We start from the raw sequence: 23,932 nt of genomic DNA, 5'->3' as shown, positions 1-23,932 counted from the left end.
CTTCTCCCCAAAGCCCCTCAGTACCTAGTTGAATATTCTAATTGTAGGTCCTCTGGTTGTGCTCTGTGGGACATAGTCTCAGCATGGCCTGACGAGCAGTGCCATGTCCGCACCCAGGATCCGAACCAGTGAAACCCTGGGCTGCTGAAGAGGAGGGCGCAAACTTAACCACTTGGCCATGGGGCCAGCCCCTTTTATTTGTTTTATAATTGGACATTTGTACTTTTTGACCTCCTTCATGAATTTGCACCCCCCCCACCAACCACCACCGGCAACTAACAATCTGTATCTATGATTTCAGTTTTTTGTTTTTGTTTCTGTTTTTAGAGTCCACATGTAAGTGAGATCATACATATTTTTCCTTTCTCCAACTTATTTCACTTGGCATAATGCCCTCAACATCCATGTTGTTGCAAATGGTAAGATTTGTTTTTTGGGTTTTTTTTTTTTTTTTTTGGTGAGGAAGATTGGCCGAGCTAAGATCTGTTGCCAATCTTCCTCTTTTTGCTTGAGCAAGATTGTTGCTGAGCTAACATCTGTGTTCATCATCCTCTACTTTGTATATGCAACGCTGCCATAGCACAGCTTGATGAGCAGTGTGTAGGTCCACGCCTGGGATCTCAAACTGCGAACCCCGGGCCGCTGAAGGAGAACGTACAAACTTAACCACTATGCCACCAGGCCGGTCCCAAGATTTGTTTTTTATGGCTGAATAATATTCCATTGTGTATATATATATATATATATATATATATATATATATGGCACATTTTCTTTATCCAGTCATCTGTCAGTGAACACTTACGTTGCTTCCGTGTCTTGGCTATTCTAATGCTGCTGCAATGAATGCACAAATGCAGGCTTTTTTCCCCCGAGGACATGCACTCTTTTTTTTTTTTTCCTTTTTCTCCCCAAAGACCCCCGGTACATAGTTGCATATTCTTCGTTGTGGGTCCTTCTAGCTGTGGCATGTGGGACGCTGCCTCAGCATGGTTTGATGAGCAGTGCCATGTCCACGCCCAGGATTCGAACCAACGAAACACTGGGCCGCCTGCAGCAGAGCATGCGAACTTAACCACTCGGCCATGGGGCCAGCCCCGAGGACATGCATTCTTGATCACCACACAGGGCCTCAGGCCCATAAAGACATAAATGATCCATAGTACAAGTCCCAGAGTCACGGCAGAGTTAAGGCATGAAACGTGCATCACTCCGCTTTAGGTAGAGAGGAATAACCGGTAGAGGGTAAACCATATTGGTGACTCAGTAAAGAAACTGGTAGCTATATACTCAATATATATTCAAAAATACTTAAGTGAACTTGCATCCCCTGGATTACCACAAGGCTGCCTTTAAATTGGAACTCTAGAATTTACCACCATTCCATTTATGGACCGTCTTCCATCAGACTGCAAGTACCCTGCACGTAGAGGCTGCACCTTCTGCATTTTTGTCTTCCCAGTAGGATGCAGCGTGTACGTAAAGTGACTGGACATCAGCTAGGGAACTACTAGGAATACTACATCTCAACATACAATGTCAGCTGGAACTCTCACTCTGTTTGCTGACACTTAGCCTAATGTACGGTAGCTTGTTCTGATTCTGAATAGTGATATTTCCATAGACAAAAGACTTAGTGTAAAATCCCGGAGAATATCCAAAGTGAATTTGAATTTATAAATGAAATCTCCTATCAGAGCAGATAAGTATTGATCCCCGTATATGAGCAAGTATAATCCAGACACAAAACAGGTCTGAAACCCGGTAGGCCACAGTCTTTTCTACAGTCTTTTCCAGGAGTGGGGGAAGAGTGCAAAGATGATCTTGTCCTCAGCTTCACAGACAGTTTATTTTAGAGGTTGATTTTCTCAAGAAATAGTACAGGTCTATAAAAGGGGTGAATCTCTGTCTATGGCTGAATTTCCTGTTTCCAGTTACAACACTTTGTTTCTCATAATAATGCCTTATCCTACACTTAATTCAATAGCACTTAGGACAAAAAAAAATGCCAACAGTAATTACTCCCCTCAGTAGTTTAAAAATATGTGATTAACAGATGAGAATATGGCCGCCTCTAGCTGGGAGATGATAGCATTACTTGTGGAAAGATTACTTTAGTCTGAAGAAACGATTAAGTAAAAAGTTAGTCTTAAAGATTTTCAAAACCCGTTAACTATCAGCTTTATTTTAAAATATGCAAATATTTTGAAATGTAGAAGAGTTTAAGGTTGTTGAATTAAAATGCCACACAAAACTGACAACAAAGAAATCCATACCAAGTCAATCACTCCAGACAGCCAATTCCATCTACGCATTTAACACTACAGTATTTAGGATAAACTGGAAGAGTTCCTATTATCAACACTTAAAAACAAACAACCCAACAGTCATTTGTAACATGCTGCTATAAGTAGAACAACCAGTTTATGGATTACCAGTACAAAGAATTTCAATGGCAAACATAGAGCTCCCTTAAAAAAAGTCTGCACTGTGGCAGTGCGTGGATGCAAACATTCTACACTGGGAAAAATACTCTGCTTGTGAATTCTAACATTCAACACAACATAATCGAGTTTTAGATACGGACCGTCCCTAGCACCGTGACTGGAGCCAGACCTTCAGATCAGGCCGACTGCAGGGAAGGCTTCAGGCAGGAGAAGGAATGGGACTCAAAGGTGACATAGCCTGTCAAACACCAGGGACAATGAGACCTGCTTGTTGGGAGCAGAGTTACAGAACAGAACGGGAATTAAAATAAAAATATTTAAAAAGTTGAAACATATATTCCAACACACGAGCATCATCAGATCATGGGGGAGTTGAAACTATTCTATCACAAGGTCCAGTCTGAAAAAGTCCTATGAGAATTTGGAGAGCCAAGACATGCCTTAGTTTTGCTGAGTGCGTTTCCACTCTCTACCTGTGCCTTTTCTTCAGGGGTCAATGAAATGCTGGTAACTTTAAAAAGCATAACTACTCATTGGTAGAGAACAGTTTTCTTTAAAATGTTTGCCCAGGTAAAAGCTTGTGAGCATCTCATGGGCTTTTGGGTCTACATCTCAAGTATTCATGAGAAAAACAGCAAGAAAAAAAGCAGTTCTCTTCACACTGTAAGAAAAGTTCTTGTTCAGAGGCTGTTCAGACTTTTCTAGATTAAATGCACGGGCAATACTGCAGTTAAATAAAAAACTAAGGGACTGCTTCTCACTTGAGCTAAGTGGGAAGGAGAATTAAAATGATCTGCTATAAACTGCAAAGTAAAAACGGAACTCAAAAGAATACAGTGCATCGCATCCTTTGCTAAGTGAAGTATAAGATGTCATTACCCACATGATCTTCCCATTACATCATGAGTGCAATTCAGTTTGGGGAAAATAGTTTAATGTATCACTCAGAAAAAAATAGTTTATATTTTCCCATCTCTAACAAAGCAGTGGTTATGAAGTCCAGCGCCACCAGGCGACCTTCATTCTGTCCCACACCGCTGAAAGCGAATCCAAAGCGGGCCGGACATCCAGGATGGTGAACTGGTAGTTCTGGTTGACTTCGCCACCATCGTAGTAGTCAATGACATATCTGACTTCTGTCCCACAGCGGTTGATGATCCAATCGTGCCTGTCGAAAGGCAACTCATACCTGGAATGAAAACACGCTACTGAGTGTTAAAACGTTTGCAGTCTGTTCAGCTCTGGTTTAAGCAGTGAGAAAGCTGGAGAAGCGGCACATGGAAATGCCTGCTCTCAGAGTCAAACACTGAACTAGTGGGGCCGGGCCCGGGGGCGAGTGGTTAAGTTCGCACACTCTGCTTTGGCGGCCCAGGGTTCACCAGTTCGGATTCTGGGTGCAGACCTACACACCTGCTCATCAAGCCATGCTGTGGTGGCATCCCACGTAGAGGAACTAGAATGACCTGCAACTAGGATATACAACTATGTGCTGGGGCTTTGGGGAGAAAAAAAAAATGGAAGATTGGCACGAGATGTAAGCTCAAGGCCAATCTTCCTCACACGGGAAAAAAAACCAAAACATCAAACTGGGGAGGTGAGACAGAATCCATCTCCAGTGCTGGAGGAAGGTGGTGAAGAACTATGATGAGCCCAGATCAGACAACAGCTTGTCTGTCTACAAAGGAAATGGGGAACAGGAGAGGGACCCAGGCCAGGGAGGTCGGTTGAGATACTGCGAAAAAATCCAGGTTTAAGCTAAGAATCTTGACCACACTGGAAGACAAAGGAGGAAGGCTAAGTGCACAGATGCAAAGAGATGGATCACGAGAGAAGTTAAGAGGACAGATCCAAGAACACAAAGACAATTCAATCCTATGATAATTAGCTAGGATGTAAGCCATGGAACCTAATCAATCTGCCCACCAACAGGCCAACTTTGGGGAGAGGAAGAAATCTACAGCCAAAGGCTAAGTTCTAGAAGACAGCACTATAGTCCTTAGACTGTTTGGTTTTGGTGCGAAGAGAAAGCTGACCCTGACCTGAGGAATGTAAAATGACTTTTCTGCCCCGACACTCACCCCATCCAGGAACGAATTCTTGCCCTCGGTGAATACTCTTTCGCTTTACCTCCGAATCGGATCAGGGAGGGACCACAAGGACACTCCCTAGAAACCCCCAAATAAGAAAAGTCCATTAAAATATTGTCTTTCCTTTGAAAAACATCATGTTGTAGTTTTTCAATAATATACATTGTTCTGTGTGCGTTTTACATAATATCATATTTACAGAGAAAGGGAACTTTGAAAAAATTTCAAGAAATATCCTTATTCATTAAAAATGTTGTTCCTTATTTCTGGAGCAGGTATGTTCCAGCCCCTCCCCTTCCTTCCGAATATCTGCACTGTTCTTCGCAGAAGGCAGGAAACGGCCTATTTGGTGCGAGGATACAGGCATAGCCTCAGGAAAGAAAGAAGTGTGCTTTTTTCACATACAGCAGCTGGGGTTTTTTAAATGAATATAAGAAAATCCTATACTCTTTTTTCATTTGAAACCAATGAACAGCCTTTATGAAGAAAAATGCTGGATGAATCCCTAGGAACTAATGTACTTAGCGTTGGACCAGTTCCCTAAGTAACCACACACAAGCTGATGGGTGGCAAGCTCCTGGCTAGAAAATCCATTCCGTCTCTGCAGTGAGGACTTCCCAGGTGCCAGCCAGCCCGCTCCCCAGCACTGCAGGTCCAGCAGCATCACACTTAAGACCCTCCGAGGCTTGCGCTCGTGAAGCTCACAGTTGGCCTACACATGAGGCACACAGCTATGTCCCGGACGGAGGGGGTGTGGCACGTACACGAGGCCACGTACGTATCTTGGCAGCTGCTCTCATTGGTAAGACAGGCTTCAGTCTTGATGAGTCTTTCTAAACAACTCAAGTGGAATGGACTCCCATGGGAGGACTATCTGAGTGGCTTTACTTCTCCTCTTAGGAACTGCTCACTAGCATCTCTTCTCAAGAGGGTCACAGGCAAAGAAGTAAACTCAACCCAGGCAAACTTTCTCCTGGAGGCCATAGTATGTGTATTTAAAAGGCCGACTTAATTTTGATGGAACTCTGGAAAATGACTAGAAAGGGAGCTGAAACTAACAAACTGAAATTTCCTTTTCTCTCTTCTCTTTGCTCCATAATCATACTACAAGTAATTAGCAGGTGGCTTTATAGCACACTTTCAGCATAACTCACTGCAAATGCTTGTGGGGCCCCTCATTAGGAAACCAGGAGGATGACTCCTGCTGGTGACGGGTTACTGAGAGGGGAAATGTGGTTGCAGCATCATTTGCCCCACACACACACCCATCCCAGGCCTGGTACCCAGCCAGTGACACCCAGGGAGTGACTAATCAACTTCAGAGTCCACGTATTACAAACAAACAGAACAGGGTCCTACCGAGAGGCATAGTGGTTAAGTTTGCAGGCTCCACTTTGGAAGCCTGGGGTTTGTCAGTTCAGATCCCAGGCACAGACCTACGCACCGCTTATAAAGCCATGTGGTGGCCAGTGTCCCACATATAAAGTAGAGGAAGATGGGCATGGATGTTAGCTCAGGGCCAATCTTCCTCAGCAAAAAGAGGAGGATTGGCAGTGAATGTTAGCTCAGGGCTAATCTTCCTCAAAAAAGGAAAAAAAAAACCAGAACACCTTAAAAAGTCATTAGGTGGATTTTAGCCAAGAAATTAATCAAGCTCATTTGGCCCTGAATTTAAATTGTAAGCCACCAACAATGATACAATCTGGTTCTTTGAGCAGACATGCCCTGTCCCCTACCGTTCTCAAAGTGGAAGCCTCAAACCAGAAGCATCAGCATCATTCCAGAAATGCCAAGTCTGGGCCTCACCCCAGACCTACTGAATCAGAAACCCTACACTCTGTATTGTAACAAACCCTCCAGGTGATGCTGATGCAGCTCAAGTGTGGGGACCACTGCTCTGAACAGACAGATGGCCCATCACTGCTAACAAACACGAGTGCATTTATTTCTTCTCCCCGAGAAAAAGGCCCATGTGCTAAGACATCTCTTGATGTTTAGTCCTAATGGGGAGTCAATAAATGCTGTTGCGTGAACAGGACTATTTTTCCCAGCTCCCTTAGGGCAGAGAGCATTTTAGTATCTCCCATCCCACATGCTCTGCCTTCAGTGGACTGTGGAACTCCTCCCATTGAGAGGTACAGTCCACGGCCCCTCCAGCGGAATCTGGACAGACTTGTAATGCTATGGGACTTCCGATGCTAGGGCATCAAAGGAGACACAGCTTCCCTGAAGTTTTTTTGAACTCTAAATCTGAGAATCCAGCCACCATGGTGGGAGGAAGCCAAAGCAGCCACATTCAGAGGCCGTGGGTAGATGTCCTGGCCGACAGCCAGCACCAATTGTCAGACTAGCAAAGGATCCAGCCTTCAGAAGACTTTAGCCCACAGCTGTCAAGCCATCCCTGACCACTAAGTCTGGCTGAAGCCCCAGACATTGGGGAGCAGAGATGAGCCATCCCTACTCTGTCCTTTCTGCACTCAGGACCCACCAAATCCACGAGCATAATTAAATGGTTGCCATTGTACACGAATAAGTGGGGGAGGTCTGTCACACAATGGTCACTGGAACAGGCCTGCGACCTGAAATGTTTTACTAGGATGGTATGTTGTTTGAATAAAATGTTAAAACTTTAGAAAGTAGATATGAAATAAGAAAGATGCCGGGAGGATGTTTTTTAAGGTCCCAAACATACTTACGCAGCATGAAGGGCTTCCCACTTCAAAATCTCCTGCCAAGCCTGCTCATTATTCTGATTGTGAATTCTAATGATATTATACATATCTTTCTGACTAATATCCTCTTCCTTCCACTTCCACCTAGGAAAGAACATTTGGTAAAATTCGACAAATATTACTGATAATGCTATAAAGTTAATCCAGGTATTCATTTCAGTGAGTCACCAAAAACCATATTTACACAAATATCAAGGAACCATCTATTTTTAAGGTGACATTTTTTCAGTTAGTACCACTGATTAATGATTCCCTAGCTTTTTCTAAGTATTCTATATAATAGTGTTTTTCTCTTTTTTTAACTATTACTGGCTGTGATGGGTTACTTTGGTGTGTCAACTTGAGTGGGCCATGGGGCGCCCAGGCATTTGCTTAGGCATTATGCTGGGTGTGTCTGTGAGGGTGTTTTGGATGAGATTATCATTTAAATGGGTAGACTGAGTAAAGCAGAATGCCCTCCCTAATGTGGGTGGGTTTCATCAAATCAACTGAAGGTCTGAATAGAACAAAAAGGCTGAGCTTCCTGCAAGTAAGAGGGAACTCCTCTGCCAGACTACCTTTGAGCTGGGACATTGGTTTTTTCCTGCCTTTGGACTTGACCTGAAACATCAGCTCTGCCTGGGTCTCCAGCCTGCCAGCTTTTGGACTAGAACTACATGTCAGCTCTCCTGGGTCTCCAGCTTGCTGACTGCAGATCATGAGACTTCTCAGCCTCCATAATCATGTGAGCCAATTCCTTCTAATAAATTTTTTTATATAAAGATACACACATCCTGTTAGTTCTGTTTCTCTGGAGAATCCTGACTAGTACATTGGCCTTGCACTTATAGTCTCATTAAGTCTGAAAAATCAGTTTTATACACTGATTAACTTATAAAAGCTTACTGTACGTTTGGGGGATAAAAACATCTTCAAGGGGCCAGCCCGGTGGCGCAGCAGTTAAGTTCACACGTTCCGCTTCAGCAGCCCGGGGTTCACCGGATCGGATCCCGGGTGCGGACCTACACACCGCTTATCAAGCCATGCTGTGGTAGGCGTCCCACATATAAACTAGAGGAAGATGGGCACGGATGTTAGCTGAAGGCCAATCTTCCTCAAGAAAAAAGAAGAGGACTGGCGGCAGATGTTAGCTCAGGGCTAATCTTCCTCAAAAAAAAAAATCTTTAACATTCAATTCTTAGCTGAATTTGACAAGCAAATTTATATTCTCAGTAATATGCTCACTCACTTACCCTTTCCTTAACATCGCATTCCAGAACATCTGTTCAGAAGGATAAACCCACTTTTTCTCTGAATCTGCTCGTGGAATGGATGATTCCTCTCTCACAGTAGATAGAGGAAATGGCTGATCGGGGGCTGGTGTCTGATTAGCTGGTGGCATCTAAATAAAATAAGCAGGATTTTTTTTTAAATGTTGGAAATCTGACAAAAAGTAGAAACAAGCAATAAAATTAACTACTTCCTAGAAAGCAACACATCACACATAAGCCACAGGTTTCTTAATTAAATCAGTGACATCAGAATTTCAGACCTCTCAGATAATTTGGCTGTTTTGAAGAGTCAAAGTACTGAAGTTGTTTTTCCTTGTTTTAAGTTCCCATAAACGGTAAATACAGGCTGTGGTTAAATTTTTGGTCTCTTTCTCCTCAAAGATTAGAAAGTAAAAACTAATACCATGATCTGCAGGCATTTCTAAAAACCTTTCTATGATGGGTTTTTTAAAAACAACTGTTCACTCTTCTAAGGAAATGTCTCATAAAATATATGTACACCACCACTTTCTCTTTAAATATTGTTTACTTTTAAGATCTTGCTTATGCTTTCAGTCTTTGTGCTGAATCCATTATAGATGAGTATTGACAGTGGCAGACTTTCCAGGAGGGGAAGAATCCTTTCTCCCAGACACAAGGGGCAGCGATACCATTATGCCAATACCTAGCCTGGACCAGGGTTTCTTGCCCTTGGCACTAGTGACGTTTGGCGCCAGACAATTTTTGGTTATGGGGGTCTCTTCTGAGCATCGTAGGATATTTAGCAACATCCCTGGCCTCTCCCCACTAGTACCTTTTCTCCCCGGCTACAACAACCAGTGGGCCCCCCAGGGGCAAAATCACTCCAGATTGAGCAGCACTGGCTTAGAAGTTCTTTTTGTGTTGAAAGTATGAAGGCTTTTCTAGAAGATGCACATTAATTAATTAAGTCTCAGTCACAACACAGCCCCTGGTTAGAATGACAGCAGTCAGAAGAGCCAGGTGTGCTGGGCACTGAACCGAACATTTTACCTGCATTATCACCACAGTGTGTTTGAGAACACAGGTAGGAGGCAGATGGGGATTCAGTGTGGGCTCTGTCGCTTCCTAGCTGAGCGACGCAGAGCAAATTGTTTCCCCTCTCTCTCACTATCTTTGGCTCTAAAACGGGGACGCTAACACTACTGGCTGCATAGAGTTGTTATGAGGACTACAGGAGACAGCATATGGTGCTTAGCATGAGGGCTATAGATGTGACCAAAAGAAAAGTTTGCTTTTATTTATATTCTTGCTACCTGTAACAATCCCATGGGGTAAGAGTGTAGGATTCCAAAAGGCCCATGTTCTGGAGCGCTAAGCTGAGATTACGTAAACCAGTAGTCTACCAAGGGCCTTTTGGCAATGTCTGGAAACATTTTTCGTTGTCACGACTGAGAAAAGAAGATGCTCCTGGCTTCCAGTGGGTGGAGACCAGGGATGCTGCTCAGCATCCCACAGTGCACAGGACAGTCCCACAACAAGGAATCATCCAGCTCCTGATGTCAATAGTACTGAGGCTCAGAAACCCTGATCTTGTCCACTGTCTTCCTCAACACAGCAATTTCCTTATAGCTTGGCAGCGTCATTACTGAACGCCACAGACTGAATGATTATGTCTCCCACAAATTCACCAAATCTGCCAGCACCTTGATCATGGATTTCCCAGCCTCCAGAGCTGTGAGAAATAAACGCCTGTTGTTTATGAGTCACACAGTCTACGGCTTTCTTATATATGTTATGCTATAATACATATTGTTTATATATATATATACACAACCCCCACACCCTTTCTTTTCCAGACTAAATATGTCTACTTCCCTCAATGCTGCCTGGTTTGCCAAGATTTCTAGATACTTTTGATAACTCATTGGCCTTCTAAAGTCCAGGCCCCAGTCTGGCTGTCTCTCCATTAAAGTGTGATTCCAAACAGCAAAACTCAATTCCCTATGTTGGCTGACCATCACAAATGTAGTGAGGCCACGCTTGTCCTATCCATGCTTTCTCGACAGCATTCCATTACTGGCTGCCCCGTGACACTGCATCACCCCAGTCACTCACATATAGGCTGGCACCCAGCTGTGCCTAAAGAAGTGCCCCGATCTTGCAGCGTGCCTATGAGGTTTCCCAAGGCCAGAAACACCTTTGCTCACTCTAGCGGCACTCATGGAATCTCCCGCCTACCACCTAGTAACTATCCCAGGAGGAAATATCCCTTTAGCTTGGCTGCTTCCCCATCAACCTAGTCTGAGGCACTTCATGATCACCGCTTTCCTTCTCAAGAGTTCTCTGAAACTACACTTAGTAACGCATCTAGATTTTCACTGTGGATGGAATATCAGACTTCTTAAAAGGACAGAAGAATCAATCCTAGCAGTCTGCAGTTTATCTTGGGAGGCTGTAAAAACATCTCCCCATAAAAAGTTCCATTAAGAGGGGCCGAGTACAGATTACCAGATTAGAAGGATCTAGGTTCTCCTTGTTCTCAGCCACAGCACCCGTAACGGGACACTGCACATACTCGTAGGCGCGTTCTTGGTGGGCAGGCACAGAGTCAGTTTTGCTCTCATGGGTTGGGTCAGATGGCTTTGCATTCACTGGACAGCCTGCAATAAATCAAGTATAAAAACAGTGACACCACAAAGGCAGGACCTCTGGTGCTCTCAATCCAGGCCCTAAAGAGCTGAATTCTGACCAGTGATTACCACCACAGACAAAGCCCGGTTTCTACTGTTTAAAGGTGCCAAGAACTAAGCTAGGTAACATTCTAATATCCCAAAGACCAAGAGAAGATTCTATGTATTTACTTTCCCATTGAAAGAGAAATGGTACCTATTCTCTTATTGTGTCATGCACCTAGAAAAAAAAAACCAAAAACACTCAACATTTGTAAGAGAATGTGTTGTCCATGCCACGGTTTTAGTAATAGGCTAGAAGGTGCCTGCTTGGACTCACAGCTATGAGCTGTTGCAGAGGAACCTAAGTGGGGGCCAGGCTGCACTTCACCTGGTCTCCCTGACTTTCTATCCCCAAGTTCTAGACAAGCCCCAGCCCCAACCAGAGCACAGGAAGCCAGGCCCTCGTTCCCGAAACCTACTCTCAGGTACTAGGGACGGGAGATGAAAATGAGCAGAGGGGCCTTCAAAAGGGCTACTGGAGAAAAGTCAGAGCACCAATCTGCTTGCACTTTGTTCCAGGACTAAAACAAAGCACAGAAAACTACCACTTGGCTAAGCTTTTATTCCCCATCAGTAGATAGCAAGAGTTTAGGCAAGAAAAGGCAGACATTAAAGAAAATGTTCCACAATCCACGTAGGATCCAGATGCCACTTAGGAGGGAAGGCCTGAACCTAGGAGAGCAGCAGCAAGAAGGGCAGCCAGTGCCCAAGGATCCAGGTTGCTGATGGAAGCAGGTGTGGGGACTGAGAAGCTGGTCTAAGACTTAGGAGAGGGGGCAGGTGTCAGGAGAGCTATGGCCCAGGAAGACAGCTGCTTGTGTTAACAGAATCCTTGTCTCAGGCAGCAGCAGTAACACCAGGAATACACTGAATGCTGGACGCCCTATGTGAACAAGACAAGCCTCCTCTCATTTCCTTTCTTCTGCTTCTCCTTCCAGACCCTCATTCTCTAGGACCCTATATAGCTGTCCACTTTCAGGGGGTGAAGGGAGACTTGCTATACCTCCTCTCCTCTCTACCGTTCAAAGCGACAATCTTTTCTGGCTCATTGATCCCAGGTGGGTGTTAGAAAGAAAATACTGTTTATATTTTTCCTATTATATAACTAGTAGCCCCTTCAAACCCCTAGAAATATCCATGTTCTTTATGAGGGCAAATAAATCTGACTGACAGCTCTTCTAGATACACAGCAAATGAAATCAAACCACAGACAGGGCTCTGTGATCTCCCAGGGCCGCTCAGAACAGGAGCACACCTGCTTCTTCTGAATCTGTCTCAATTCTTCCTGTATGGCAAAACCCTAGGAGGGCACCAGATCTGTCCTTGTCCAAGGTCAGAGAGTTTCTGCTGGCTTTGGATTTCCTCTTAACTATAAAATAGAGAGAGAACGTACCACATAGGGTAACAAGAATGAGAATATAAAGTCCATTACGCGAAGGATTTTTGTCTGTTTTACACATTTCTGTTCTCTCAGTGCAAAAACAAACAAAGAAAATCCACCAGTGCTTGGCACAGAGCAGGCAGTGAGTAAATCTTCGCTGACTGACCAAGGGAAAGAACTACTACGACACAAGGAAGCATTAGCACTCAGTAAGCATGCCACGTTGGTTCCTCCCCTCACATCTTGAAACAAGAAGTCACATGTCAGGCTGACTCAGGCCATATCTTTATATAAACTAACGCAGATATGGATCAATTAAAAATGAAAGACAGCTTTCCATTCTCACCTTTGCAACTAAAGAATGAAGAGTAAGTCCATCAGATGAGGACTTATTTTTACATAGATGAGAAGTGCAATTGACCTAGGAGTAAAGTTGTTTTGATAAATACAGACAGTTAGATCTAGGCCAAGGTTTCTCAACCTCAGCACTCTTGACATTTGGGGCCAGATGATTCTTTGCTGGAAGGCAGCATTGTGCACTATGGGATGGTTAGCAGAACTCCTGGCTTCTACTCACTAGACGCACCCTCCTCTCAGTTGTGACAAGCAAAAATGTCTCCAGACATTACCAAATGTCCCCTAGGGGAAGGGGGATCACACCCCAGGCTGCTGATGTAGACAAACGCAAACTATGGGAGGTGGGGGCTGATGTATGGAGTAATCACTACACTCTCACGCACTATCTCAATTAATTGTCACATTAACCCTGTTAAGTAATATTATTATATCCTCATCTTACAGATGATGGGTGAGGATTTAGACAAGTAACTTGTCTACAGTCACATACCTTATAAGTAGCAACATAAGGACCAAACTCAGGTTGCCTCATTCTCAGGCCTAGGAGCCTCACTAGCACACTCACTAGCATACTGCCTCTTCCTTAAAATCCATTTGAGAATTCTCTTCTGTTTTTATTTTCGAGACAAAGGGTCGATTACCTTTCATTTTCCTTTCATGCACTGGACATCCTGAAGGTGGGGATGCCGTCTGATGAGCTGAAGCATTTGAGGTCTGAACTGCAACAGCAGGGGTAGATGCAGACAAACCCATGGTGGGAATCGCAGTGTTGAATCCAAACAATTCTAAATTCACACGTGCCAAAGCAAGGAGACAGATTAATGCTGAAGCCTGGGATCCCACTACTCCCTTGGTATTCTTAATCTGGCCAACCCTTGTTCTTCCTCCTTGTCATCCTTATGAAAATCCAGCCGGCAGGGTATCCACTCGGAGGGATAGCTTTAATCTATTATCCCCTTTGGGAAATAGCTGTGTGAAATCTACGCCACCCTTTGTGGGCATGTTCCTACGAGTGTGTGGATTTGGGGGGTGAGGTGAGGAGGTCCCTGAGAAACCACGTCACAGCAAGGGGTTGTAGGCCGGGAAGCAGGGGGTCCCAGGTGGTGATCCGGATAGGAGAGGGGAAGCCCACTGGGTCCAGACTAGACTCCCAGCCCCAGGGCTTAGCGAGGGGCTAGGGGTCTTGGAAGAGTGCAGCAAAGAAAAGGGATTCGAGGAAGCAAAGGACGGCCGAGGGCAGCGCGCGGACAGTCTTCCTCACACGATCCCCGCGTGTCCCACCTGCTCCAGCCCCGGGATCCCAGACCCCACCGACCTCAGCTAGCCCGCTCCTCTGCACCTGACTCCCGACCCGGCCTGCTCCGGGCGGCCGGCCCCGCCTCTAATCGGCAATTCGGGCCCGGAGCGGCAGCAAACCTCCACAGCCACTTTCCCCTCGCTCGGTCACCGCTATCACCGCGGTCACAGCCTGTGTTCACATGCGCGGCTACTTCCTCTTCCGAAGGCGGGACTTCCGGCCGTGTGGGAGGCGGGGCGCGGGCTGAAGAGGAGAGGCTTCCGTCAACACGAAGGAGGGGGCCCCGCCCCCTCCCGCCTCGGCCTATAAGCACGAGGACCGCTCTCTGGCCCCGCCCCTCCGGGCCAGAGTGGGCTGGGAGAGTTTAGGCGGGGCCGGAGATTTACCCTAGAGTGAGGCTCCCTGCTGTAGATGCTGTGAGTCGCAGAGGGATTGCTTTGGAGGAGTTGGTTTTAAAATTTCTAGCTTTTAAATTGTATTCTGTCAGTTTTAATTGTTGTAATGACTCAGGAAACACCAGTAGGTGTCCAGAACCGTGGCCAACTCTGAACTAAACAAGGTCCCTGCTCCCAAGACCTTAACAGCGTGTGGACTTGAAGGTCTGTGTTTTCACTTCTAACAGAAATTTAGTATTTTCTTCCATTAGAAATGAAGGCAACAGATCCTAATAGTGTTTGTTATATGTGGCACTAATAGAAATCACAGAAATTATGTCACATTTGATTGTTATTTCTGTCTCAAAATACTATTTATCACTACTTTGAAATTAAGATAATTTTATCTTGTTACTTCAAGTGGTAATAAGAAACATAGTCTTTGTGTATCACTGTAGTGGATCTGTGGAGTACGCCCAGATGCCCCTTCACGATGGGGCAGTCCATCCCCAGGGGTGCTGGGAATGTTGACAGCTGACAGCTCCCGGCTGAGGCTATCTCCAGGAATTGCCCTTTTCCTAAGAGGGCAACTGCCTCAGGCAAAATCACATTCCCTCCCTGGAGAAAGGCTGCAGCCCATGAGTGGTCTCTGCAAGGGTACAGAAGCCCAGGTCCCTCCCTCAAGGGGGACAACTCAGAAGAGCCGTCCCAGCTTCAGAGCTGCGCATAGGAACAGCTGAGGCTTCCATGTGACTGCGTCACGGTTCACCTCCTCCGTTTGCCCAGTCCTTCTTCCATCGCTCTCTCACAGCTATTCATGAGAGCATGCCTATGCACAAATCTTGGAGTCTCAGCTGTTTTAGTAAGTTTAATTATTATTCAGGTTTGATAAGGCCAACAGATCAGGAAATAACTGCCATTGAAAAGGTAATTTGTTATATTCACAGATCCCAAGAGAGAGAGTACGAGTCACACCATGGGGCGCCACACGTGGAAGTTCTGGAGTCAATCACAAGGCAGAGGGTCCGGGGGGAACTTGGGCAAGAGACTTTATTATGGTTTCCATGGGAAGGAATGGGCGAGGCAGGGTAAGAATGTTTAGGATTGGCTAATTTGAATAATTTTAGCAGGCCCTGGAGCAAAGGTGCTGTCCCTAGTTGTCTGGTACCTCACCCTGGGGCAATTAGGGCAGGTGTATAGTGGTTCAGAGTATGAGAGCCCAATAAGGAAGGTGGTTAGGGGGTGTGAACTTAGCTGTTCAAGCAAAGGAACAGACTCACCTCTAGCCAGGGCCTCAAAACTGGATCGACAGCTTTAAAAAACTATATTGCATCCGCATATATTTCCTAGGGAACCTGGCCTTTAACAACAAAATTTTTTTTAATATGTTGAGAATCTTATTTCAGTACAATTGGTTTCTTCTGCATGAATGTAAAAATATTATTCTGAGGAGATATTCATAGGCTTCACCAGACTCCAGAGGGGCGTATGACACAAGAAAGGGCAAGAACCTTTGTTAATGGGAGAGACAGGCATGCAAGCAACCATATTTATATCTCAATATATGGATGGGTGAACTGTTTCAGGGCGAAAATAAAGAAGTGACTTGTGAGGGTGATGTGCAGGAAGTGGTTAGAAAGGAAAGAGTAAGTAACAAGAATGCTTCCTAGAGAAGGAGCTACTAAAGTAGAGTCTTAAAAGAAGAGATGTAGGTGGGTAAGAAGACTGTGGTGGGAAACCCCAACGTCCACTCTCCAAAGGCGAAGACTTACTGCTCTTTAACTGTTTCTTCTAGTCTGTCCCTCCACATTGCTAACACAAACACGCACAACAAACACATACACCCCCCCCCATGCCAATAGTTATTTACAATTTTGGATAAATCATGGTTTAGTATTTACATTATTATGGCTATGAAAATATTCATAATGATTGATGATGAATTTTTTCTTGTACAAATTTTTCACTAGAATTTAATACTTGCCTTGTTTTTTCCCCTTATCTGTCTAGTTTTTAATGATTATTCCTAAACTTCCTGTCAGCATTGTAAATTTCTTCTCGATGCATTCAAATATATCGACTACTGTGTATGTTTCATTGTTTTTTCCTTGAGACATCACTCTTACATATGCACCTCACGTCTGCCACTGCCCGATTCTAGACTGTTTGGAAATGACTTCGGCCGGTTCTCATCCTGGGACTTCCTTTCAACTTTTCCTATCCTGTGCAGGGTCTCTGGTTCCTGGATACCATGTATTCTTCTTTGCATTGTTTTGGGAGCACATCAGTTTTTGAGATCTTGAAAATCAGAAAATGTCTGTATTTGACCTGCCCACTTGATTGGTAGTTTGGATATAAAGTTCTATGTTTAGAAATATTTCTCTCAGAATTGTTAGCAGTTGCTTCATTGTCTTCTAGTTTTCATTGTTACTGTCGAGAAGTCAAATGCCATTTCTTTTTTTTATTCCTCAATATTTTTAGCATCTTCTCTTCCTTCCAGTGGCCTGAAAAGATGTGCCTTGATAGAGACTTCTTTGCTTTCATTGGCTTGGCACTTGATGGGACCGTTCATTCTGGAAATCCGTATCCTGCACGTTGAGGATATTTTCTTGTTTTATTAATTTTCTTGATAAGGTGCTCCCCTCTCTTCTTCTTAATTCTTTCTTATAAGGAACCTCTGTTACTCACATGTTGGATTCCTAGACTGACACTCTAATTTTCTTCTATCACTTTTTCATTTTGTTTTATTCCTTAGGAAATTTAACAAATTTCCCAACTATTTTATTAGGTTTATTTCTGCTATCATATTTGAAATTTCCAAGACGTGTGTGTATGTATTTGTAATATATGTGTATGCATGTATCTGCATGTGTGTGTTTGTGTTAAATGTGTATATGAGTGTATGTGTGTCCATACACAGATACAAGGCAGTGCATGTGAGTTTGCCAGTCCCTGGTAATGTGATGTCAACTGCTGCTCTCAGACCTAAGGAGTTAGCAGAAAGGAAAAATGAAGCTCTTTCGGACTTACAAACTGAATTTATGACTGGGCCTGGTAAAATGAATCTCCTTTCCAAACCTATGTTTCCAAAAGAGCTACTTTTGTATTTTCTCAGAGCTCCCACAATTTACTCTCTTGCACAATTCTTCTTTCTTTCCCATAATTCCCTGTTTCTCCTATAATTCCCCATCTCTTCCACAATTCTCCATTTTCTCTCACAGTTCTCTGTTCTCTTGTAATATTCCACTCTCCTTAACAATTCTCATTTCTCCCACAATTCCTTCTTTCCCACAATTCTCTATTCCCCATAATGCCCTTCCTCTCCTATAATTTCCAATCGCTCCTGCAATTCTGTTTTTCCCACAATTTTCTGTTCTTTCCCGTGATTCTCTGCTCTTTCCCACAATTCCCTCTCTTATGCACAATTCTCTATTTTTTCCCTAATTCTCTATTCTCTTTCCTAATTCTCCATCTCACCCACAATTCTCTGTTTTTCCCACAACTCCCCTGGTTTTTCCCATAGTTCCTAATCTCGCTCATAATTCTCTGTTCTGTTCTATAATTCTCTATTCTCTCCCACAATTCTCTCTTTTTTCCTCACAATTCTCTATTCTCTCCCACGATTCTCCATCTCTCCTACAGTTCTGTTTTTTCCCCGTAATTCATAATCTCTCCCACAATTCTCCATCTGTCCCACAATTCTCTGTTCTTTCCCCAAATTCTCCATCTCTCCTAGAATTCGCAGGTTTTCCACACAATTCTCTATTCTTTCCCACAATTCTGTTTTTCCCATAGTTCCTAATGTCTACTACAATTCTTTTTTCTTTCCCAGAATTCCCCTTGTCTCCCACAATTCTGTTTTTTCCACACTTCCCTATTCTCCTCCACGATTCTTTATCTATCCCACAATTCCCTGTTTTCCCCATAATTCCTAATCTCTACCACAATTCTTTGTTCTTCCCAGAATTCCCCTTGTCTCCCACAATTCTGATTTTCCCCCACAATTCTTTATTCTCTCCCACAATTCTCCATATCTCCCACAATTCTCTATTCTCTCCCACAGTTCTCCATTTCTCCCATAATTCTCTGTTCTCTCCCACAATTCCATTTTCTTCCCTCTCACAATTCTCCTTTCTCCTACAATTTTCCAGTGCCTCCCACAATTCCCCTGTCCCTCCCAGAATTCCCCTTGTCTTCCACATTTCTGCTTTATTCCCACAGTTCCTGTTCTCTTTTGATTCTCCATCTCTCCTACATTTCCCTGTTTTCTCCTTAATTCCTAGTCTCACACAATTTTCTTCTTTCCCAGAATTCCTCTTGTCTCTCACAATTCTGTTTTCGCCCCACAGTTTTCTATTCTCTCCTACAATTCTCCATCTCTCCCACAATTCTCTATTCTGTCCCAGAATTCTCCATCTCTCCCACAATTCTGCTTTTTCCTCATAATTCTCTCTTTTCTCCCGTAATTCTCCATCTCTCATGATTTTCTCTTCTTTCCAATAATTTCCTGTTTCTTTTATAATTCTTTTTTCTTCCCAATTTCCTCTCACAAATTTTCATTCTCTCACACAATAGTTTATTGTCTTTCACAATTGTCTGTTTCTCACACAATCCTCTCTCACCCCCATGATTCTTTCTTCTCTCCCACTATTACCTATGTCTCCCATAATTCTCTGTTCTTTCCTACAATTTTCCATGTCTCCTACAATTCTTTATCTTTGCACAGTTCTCCATCTCGCATACAATTCTTTCTTTCCCACAATTCTTTGTTTCTCTCACAATTTTCTGTTTCTTCCATAATTCTCTTTCTTTCCCACAATTCCCCATCTCTCCCACAGTTCTCTTGTTTCTCCCATAATTCCCTGTATCTCTCATGATTGCCTTTCTTTCCCATAATTTACTGTCTCCCATAATTTTTTGTTCTCACAATTCTCTATTTTCTTGCAATCTTCCATTTTCTCACAATATTGTGTTCTCTTTCACAATTCCCCAGTCTCTCCTCCAGTTCCCTACTCTCTATCAAAATTCTCATTTCTCTTGGAACACTGCATTCTCTTTAACAATTCTCTGTCTCTCCCACAATTCTCCCTTCTCTCACATAATTCTCTCATCTTTCCCACAATTCCCAAACTCTTCTACTATTTTCTGTTCTCCCTAGAAATTTCTTACATTTGTTTCACAATTTCTTTGACGACCTGGGGCCCATCTCACATCTCCAGGGTTTCTCAGGATCAGACCCATAGGCGAAGGGAGTCCAGAGGTTGTGTCCTATTCAGAAGCGGCATGGCCAGAGTGTGGGAAGAAGATGTGGCCTGAGGATGAGGACATGACACAGAAGGTAGAGGCTCAGCAGGAGAGCACAGCTAGCTTTGCATGGGGTATAGGTGTGGCCAAGGAGGAAAGCAGGGGTATGATAGGCGCAGTGTGAGCCAGATGAGTGATGTGTGGCTAGGCAGAGAGGAGGGGCATGGGCATGTGGGAGAGGGAGGCATAGGCATGGAAAAAGTGCAAGGGTTTGGTGGAGGTGGCAGAGGAATGACTGTAGCAGGGCAGGATTGGGAAAGTTCATAGTTATAATGCACTGCAGGTGGCCTGAGAGGGCATAGCTAAGGGGTAGCACAGGAGGCTAATTCCTTGTCTTTCACACTACTCTATATAGCACTTGAGCAAAAAATTGTAATTATGTATTTAAAAGTATATTTCTCTTACCTCCCTATGGGTTATTTGAAGTTAGAAAATATATCTTATTAAGCTTTCTACCCCCTATATTAGTGGTACTCAAAATGTGTCACCTGAGTGGGGCCTAGTTCACACACTGTTACCAGTCTACCAGGAGATGAGGAACTTGGACCAGAGGGAAAGCAAAGCATTGCTTCCTTTGTCAAGAAAATGTTGCTATGAAAAACATGTTCTCTAAGAAAAATTGTGCTTAGATACAGCAGATGTATATTCTATACAAACTTCTTATCTCATCTTGGACCAGTAACTAGCAGTTCCTGGACAACATTTGAGTGGCTAGCACTGCCCTATCACTTACGGTCTAGTTCCTGATTTATAAATGAGCAGTCACTGAAGCAGTCGGTAAGCAGGCACTGAGGGGGTAAAGGAGTCAATGAATCTTGAACTACATCATTCACTCAGCAGTACTTATGGAGCATCTGTCATGTGCCAGGTCTTGTGCTAGGTGCTGGGAATACAAAGGTTAACACACTGGACAAAGTCCCAGCCCTTATAGAATTTACCGTCTAGTAAACAGATAGATTAACCAAGCAATTAACAATCCAATACACAATCAAGTAAGTAATTTCAAGGTATGAGAAGCACCATGAAGAAAGTGGAACGGGTAGGGTGACAGAGATTGAAGGGTGTGCTGCTACTCAAAGGCAACAGATTTGCGTCTCCTGGGAGCTTGTTAGAAATGCTGAATCACAGCCTCAACCTCTCTCCCCAACCACTGAGTCTAGGCCTGCATTGTAAAAGGAGATCCCTGTGCACAGTACAGATCTAGAGCTTTGGATCCTACCTCAGATGTGGTCGTCAGGAAAGACCTCTCTAAGGAGGTGGCATTTTAGCTGAGACCTGTATAATGAGAAAGATGCAGCACGTAAAGGTCAGGACAAGGAGTGGCCCAGACCATGGGAACAGCAAAGCAAGGCATTCTGCAATCGGAATGAACAGTGGAAGACCAGTGTGGTCTGCAGAGAGTGCAAGAGGGGCACAGAAGTGTGAGTGAGGGGCAGAAGGGTAGGACTGGATGTGGGGGCTGGATTGCACTGCCTCTTAGGCCGGGGGAGGAGTTTGCCTTTTCTTCTAAGTGAAATGTGAAGCCCTAGAAGGGTTTTGAATAGAGAGTTATTTGACCTGGCAACTGGGAGAATTTCTTTTTCTCAACTTTGCTCTTTGCCACTCTCCAGCTGTGCCTGGAGACTTTCACTTGGCTCCCCGCCAGCACTACCCATGAACTTCACAGTCTTTGCTAAGGCCAAAATGCATGAAGGCAAGTTCCTAAGACACAGTCAGGGGACCCCCTATACCTCAGTGTTCCACAGGGTCTGCACGGATTCACCAGGACTCACTACCTCTGTTCTCAGAGGGACTGTGTCTATATCATGCCTGTATCAAGGGCCCGGGCTACATCTCGCTCTTGGAAATAAATGCCACTGTTCTTCAAAGGAATTTGTTGCCAGTAAAAGTAGATTACTAGAGGTTATCATTCTGTTTAATATTCTCAATACCATTGTAATAACTTCAGAGGATATATTGTTGCTAGTCAGTAAGTCCCAAGCTTTTGTGGATTTTTTTTTTAATGAGAGTTCAGGATCTCTTAATATACACCTTTAAAAATGAATTAATTTTAATTCACTGATTATTGATAACTATCTTTTATTGTGGATCACTCCCAACTTATCTGAACTCTAGTTTCATGTCTCCAGATGTACACAGGGCATCACTCTTTGAAAAAGTTTCTCTAATTTATAGCTGAACTTATTTAAGACTGGACTCTCGATACCTGCCAAATGGGGCTGGGTGGGCACTGACAGGCCTGCTATGGGGCCAATTCAGAAAACTGAAGGCTGTTCTCTGATGAATGCTGACAAGGAGATGCCCAGCCCCTTCCTCTGTTTGGGAATCCGTCATATATAAGGTTTGATAGGAGGCAGGGCCTTGCTTCCCCCTATAGTAGCGATTCTCAGCTGAGGGGGAAGATTTTGCTATCCCCATCCAGGAGGCATTTGGCAATGTCTGGAGACATTTTTGGTTGTCACACTGAGGATAGGGATTGCTACTGGCATTGAATGGATTGAGGACAGGGATGCTGCTCAACACTCTACAATGCGCAGGACAGCTCTCGTAACAAAGAATTATCCAGCCCGATGTCAGTAGTGCCAAGGTTGAGAAACCCTGTTCTAGGCAAACCAAAGGCCAGAAGCTTTCTGTCCTGGATACCTGGCAGCTAGAGCATGGGCTCCTACCTCCTCAACTTGACCAGTATATAATATACATATACACATAGTTGTGTATATACGTGTATGTGTACACTAAGTAACTACATTGGGACAATTTAACTTATTCCCCTTCTTTCCACCCCAAACCAACACACTCAGTCATTCTGAAGCTGAAATGGGGGGAAAAAGCTTGTGTTTAGTAGTAAACTATCTTTATTATTATTATTATTATTATGTTATTGTGATTAAGTTATTAGGCCAGTTGTTGCCACAAGAGTGCCTTTATGAGTGATTAGATTTAACATGGTAGACTGAAAAAAGTGGGAGTACCACTGGTAACAATGGGTGAAATGCCCACTGCTCTGGAGAGGAGCTATGTAGAGCAACATTAGTTACCACCCACCCAGGCAGGAAACATCAGCATAGTCTTGCCTGGAGGAGTAGGAGATTTCATCCTTCCTTCCCTGTGGAAATAATTAGTAGCAGATCTGGTTTGCTAATAATTACCAAAGAGAAATGGAGCAAAAATAGGGTTATGTTAATGACATTTCCAGCAGATATTGAATTTGTCTTTCACCTTCTAAAGTATAAACTACAGTCGAGCACCTTCCAACATGATTTTTCTTTTGAAGGGGAGAAGCATAGTAAACTATAGTTGTCTGAAATTACCATCTTACCGTAGAAAGAGAAAACTAAGATGAAGAAGGTAAAAAGAGAGAGAATAAAAGAAATGGCTGCTGATTTTGAGAAATATATAGGTTAGGGGCAAGATGAGTTCAGTGTTGGATACACTGCAGTTGTGATGACAATGGTTATCTAGGCAGTGAAATCCAAGAAGCAGTTCAGAGCATAGAACTGAAACTCAGGAAAGTGAGAGCTGGTTGCAAATAAAGAAACATAACTCATCCGGTATGGGTGAACATTAAAGTCACACATATGAATGGCGATATCCTTCAAGGCTTTTGTTATTCTTTGCCATCATTCCATATTTATCAAAGAATCATCTGACTTTAGTTGGGCTTCCCTACTAGGAAGGGAATGCTTGACTAGTCAACCTAAATATATTCCTGCCTCTTTGGCCGTTTTATTTCTTATTGTAAGCATTATGAATGAATAAATTGGAGAGAAGAGAAGTAAAAGTGGAAGGAAGATCAAGAAGGTGAGGTATGAGTGACTGTGGAGGAAGGAGGAGAAGGCTCTGTTGAGTGGTTTGGAATCACCCTCAAGTGGGATTGAAGAATTAAGGCCACAAAAGATAAGTTGACAAGCCGTTCTCTGCCACCACCACATCAAACACAGTTTTCCCAGAAATATGCTTTGGGGGATATTAAAATTCCTATTTTAACT

At 43.7% G+C, this 23,932-nt stretch overlaps 1 protein-coding gene and 1 long non-coding RNA gene across 3 annotated transcripts in view; one reads left to right on the top strand and one right to left on the bottom strand.

The window, feature by feature from the left end:
* Nucleotides 1-2,164: 2,164 nt before the first annotated feature.
* HCCS (holocytochrome c synthase) lies at nucleotides 2,165-14,492 on the bottom strand. 2 transcript variants are annotated; one of them, XM_014855405.3, is made up of 7 exons: nucleotides 14,385-14,492; nucleotides 13,610-13,753; nucleotides 11,007-11,158; nucleotides 8,499-8,647; nucleotides 7,231-7,350; nucleotides 4,526-4,612; nucleotides 2,165-3,636 (listed from the first exon to the last, which is right to left on the bottom strand). In XM_014855405.3, exons 2-7 carry the CDS (start codon nucleotides 13,719-13,721, stop codon nucleotides 3,438-3,440), a joined length of 819 nt encoding a protein of 272 aa, XP_014710891.1. In that variant the 5' UTR covers nucleotides 13,722-13,753; nucleotides 14,385-14,492; the 3' UTR covers nucleotides 2,165-3,437. The 2 variants fall into 2 exon arrangements, with proteins under 2 accessions (XP_014710891.1, XP_014710890.1); XM_014855404.3 differs by having other exon boundaries at nucleotides 14,308-14,469.
* A 159-nt stretch (nucleotides 14,493-14,651) lies between these two features.
* LOC123282808 (uncharacterized) overlaps nucleotides 14,652-23,932 on the top strand; it is a 188,072-nt gene continuing 178,791 nt past the window's right edge. The window contains exon 1 of the long non-coding RNA XR_011499915.1: nucleotides 14,652-14,864. This is a non-coding gene — a long non-coding RNA (uncharacterized lncRNA). The remainder of the gene's footprint in view (nucleotides 14,865-23,932) is intronic.

Source organism: Equus asinus, chromosome X (assembly GCF_041296235.1).
Source record: "Equus asinus isolate D_3611 breed Donkey chromosome X, EquAss-T2T_v2, whole genome shotgun sequence".
NCBI classification, from domain to species: Eukaryota; Metazoa; Chordata; class Mammalia; order Perissodactyla; family Equidae; genus Equus; species Equus asinus.
This window is presented reverse-complemented; position numbering and strand designations above follow the sequence as displayed.

What these genes read in the sequence shown, in the direction of transcription:
- HCCS (XM_014855405.3), bottom strand. Translation starts at nt 13,721, where the DNA reads ATGGGTTTGTCTGCATCTACCCCTGCTGTTGCAGTTCAGACCTCAAAT. An exon ending in ACCTAGATCCTTCTAATCTG is followed by an intron (nt 8,648 to 11,006) that starts GTAATCTGTACT and finishes TATTTTATTTAG; the next exon opens with ATGCCACCAGCTAATCAGAC. An exon ending in AGAATTCGTTCCTGGATGGG is followed by an intron (nt 3,637 to 4,525) that starts GTGAGTGTCGGG and finishes TTTTCATTCCAG; the next exon opens with GTATGAGTTGCCTTTCGACA.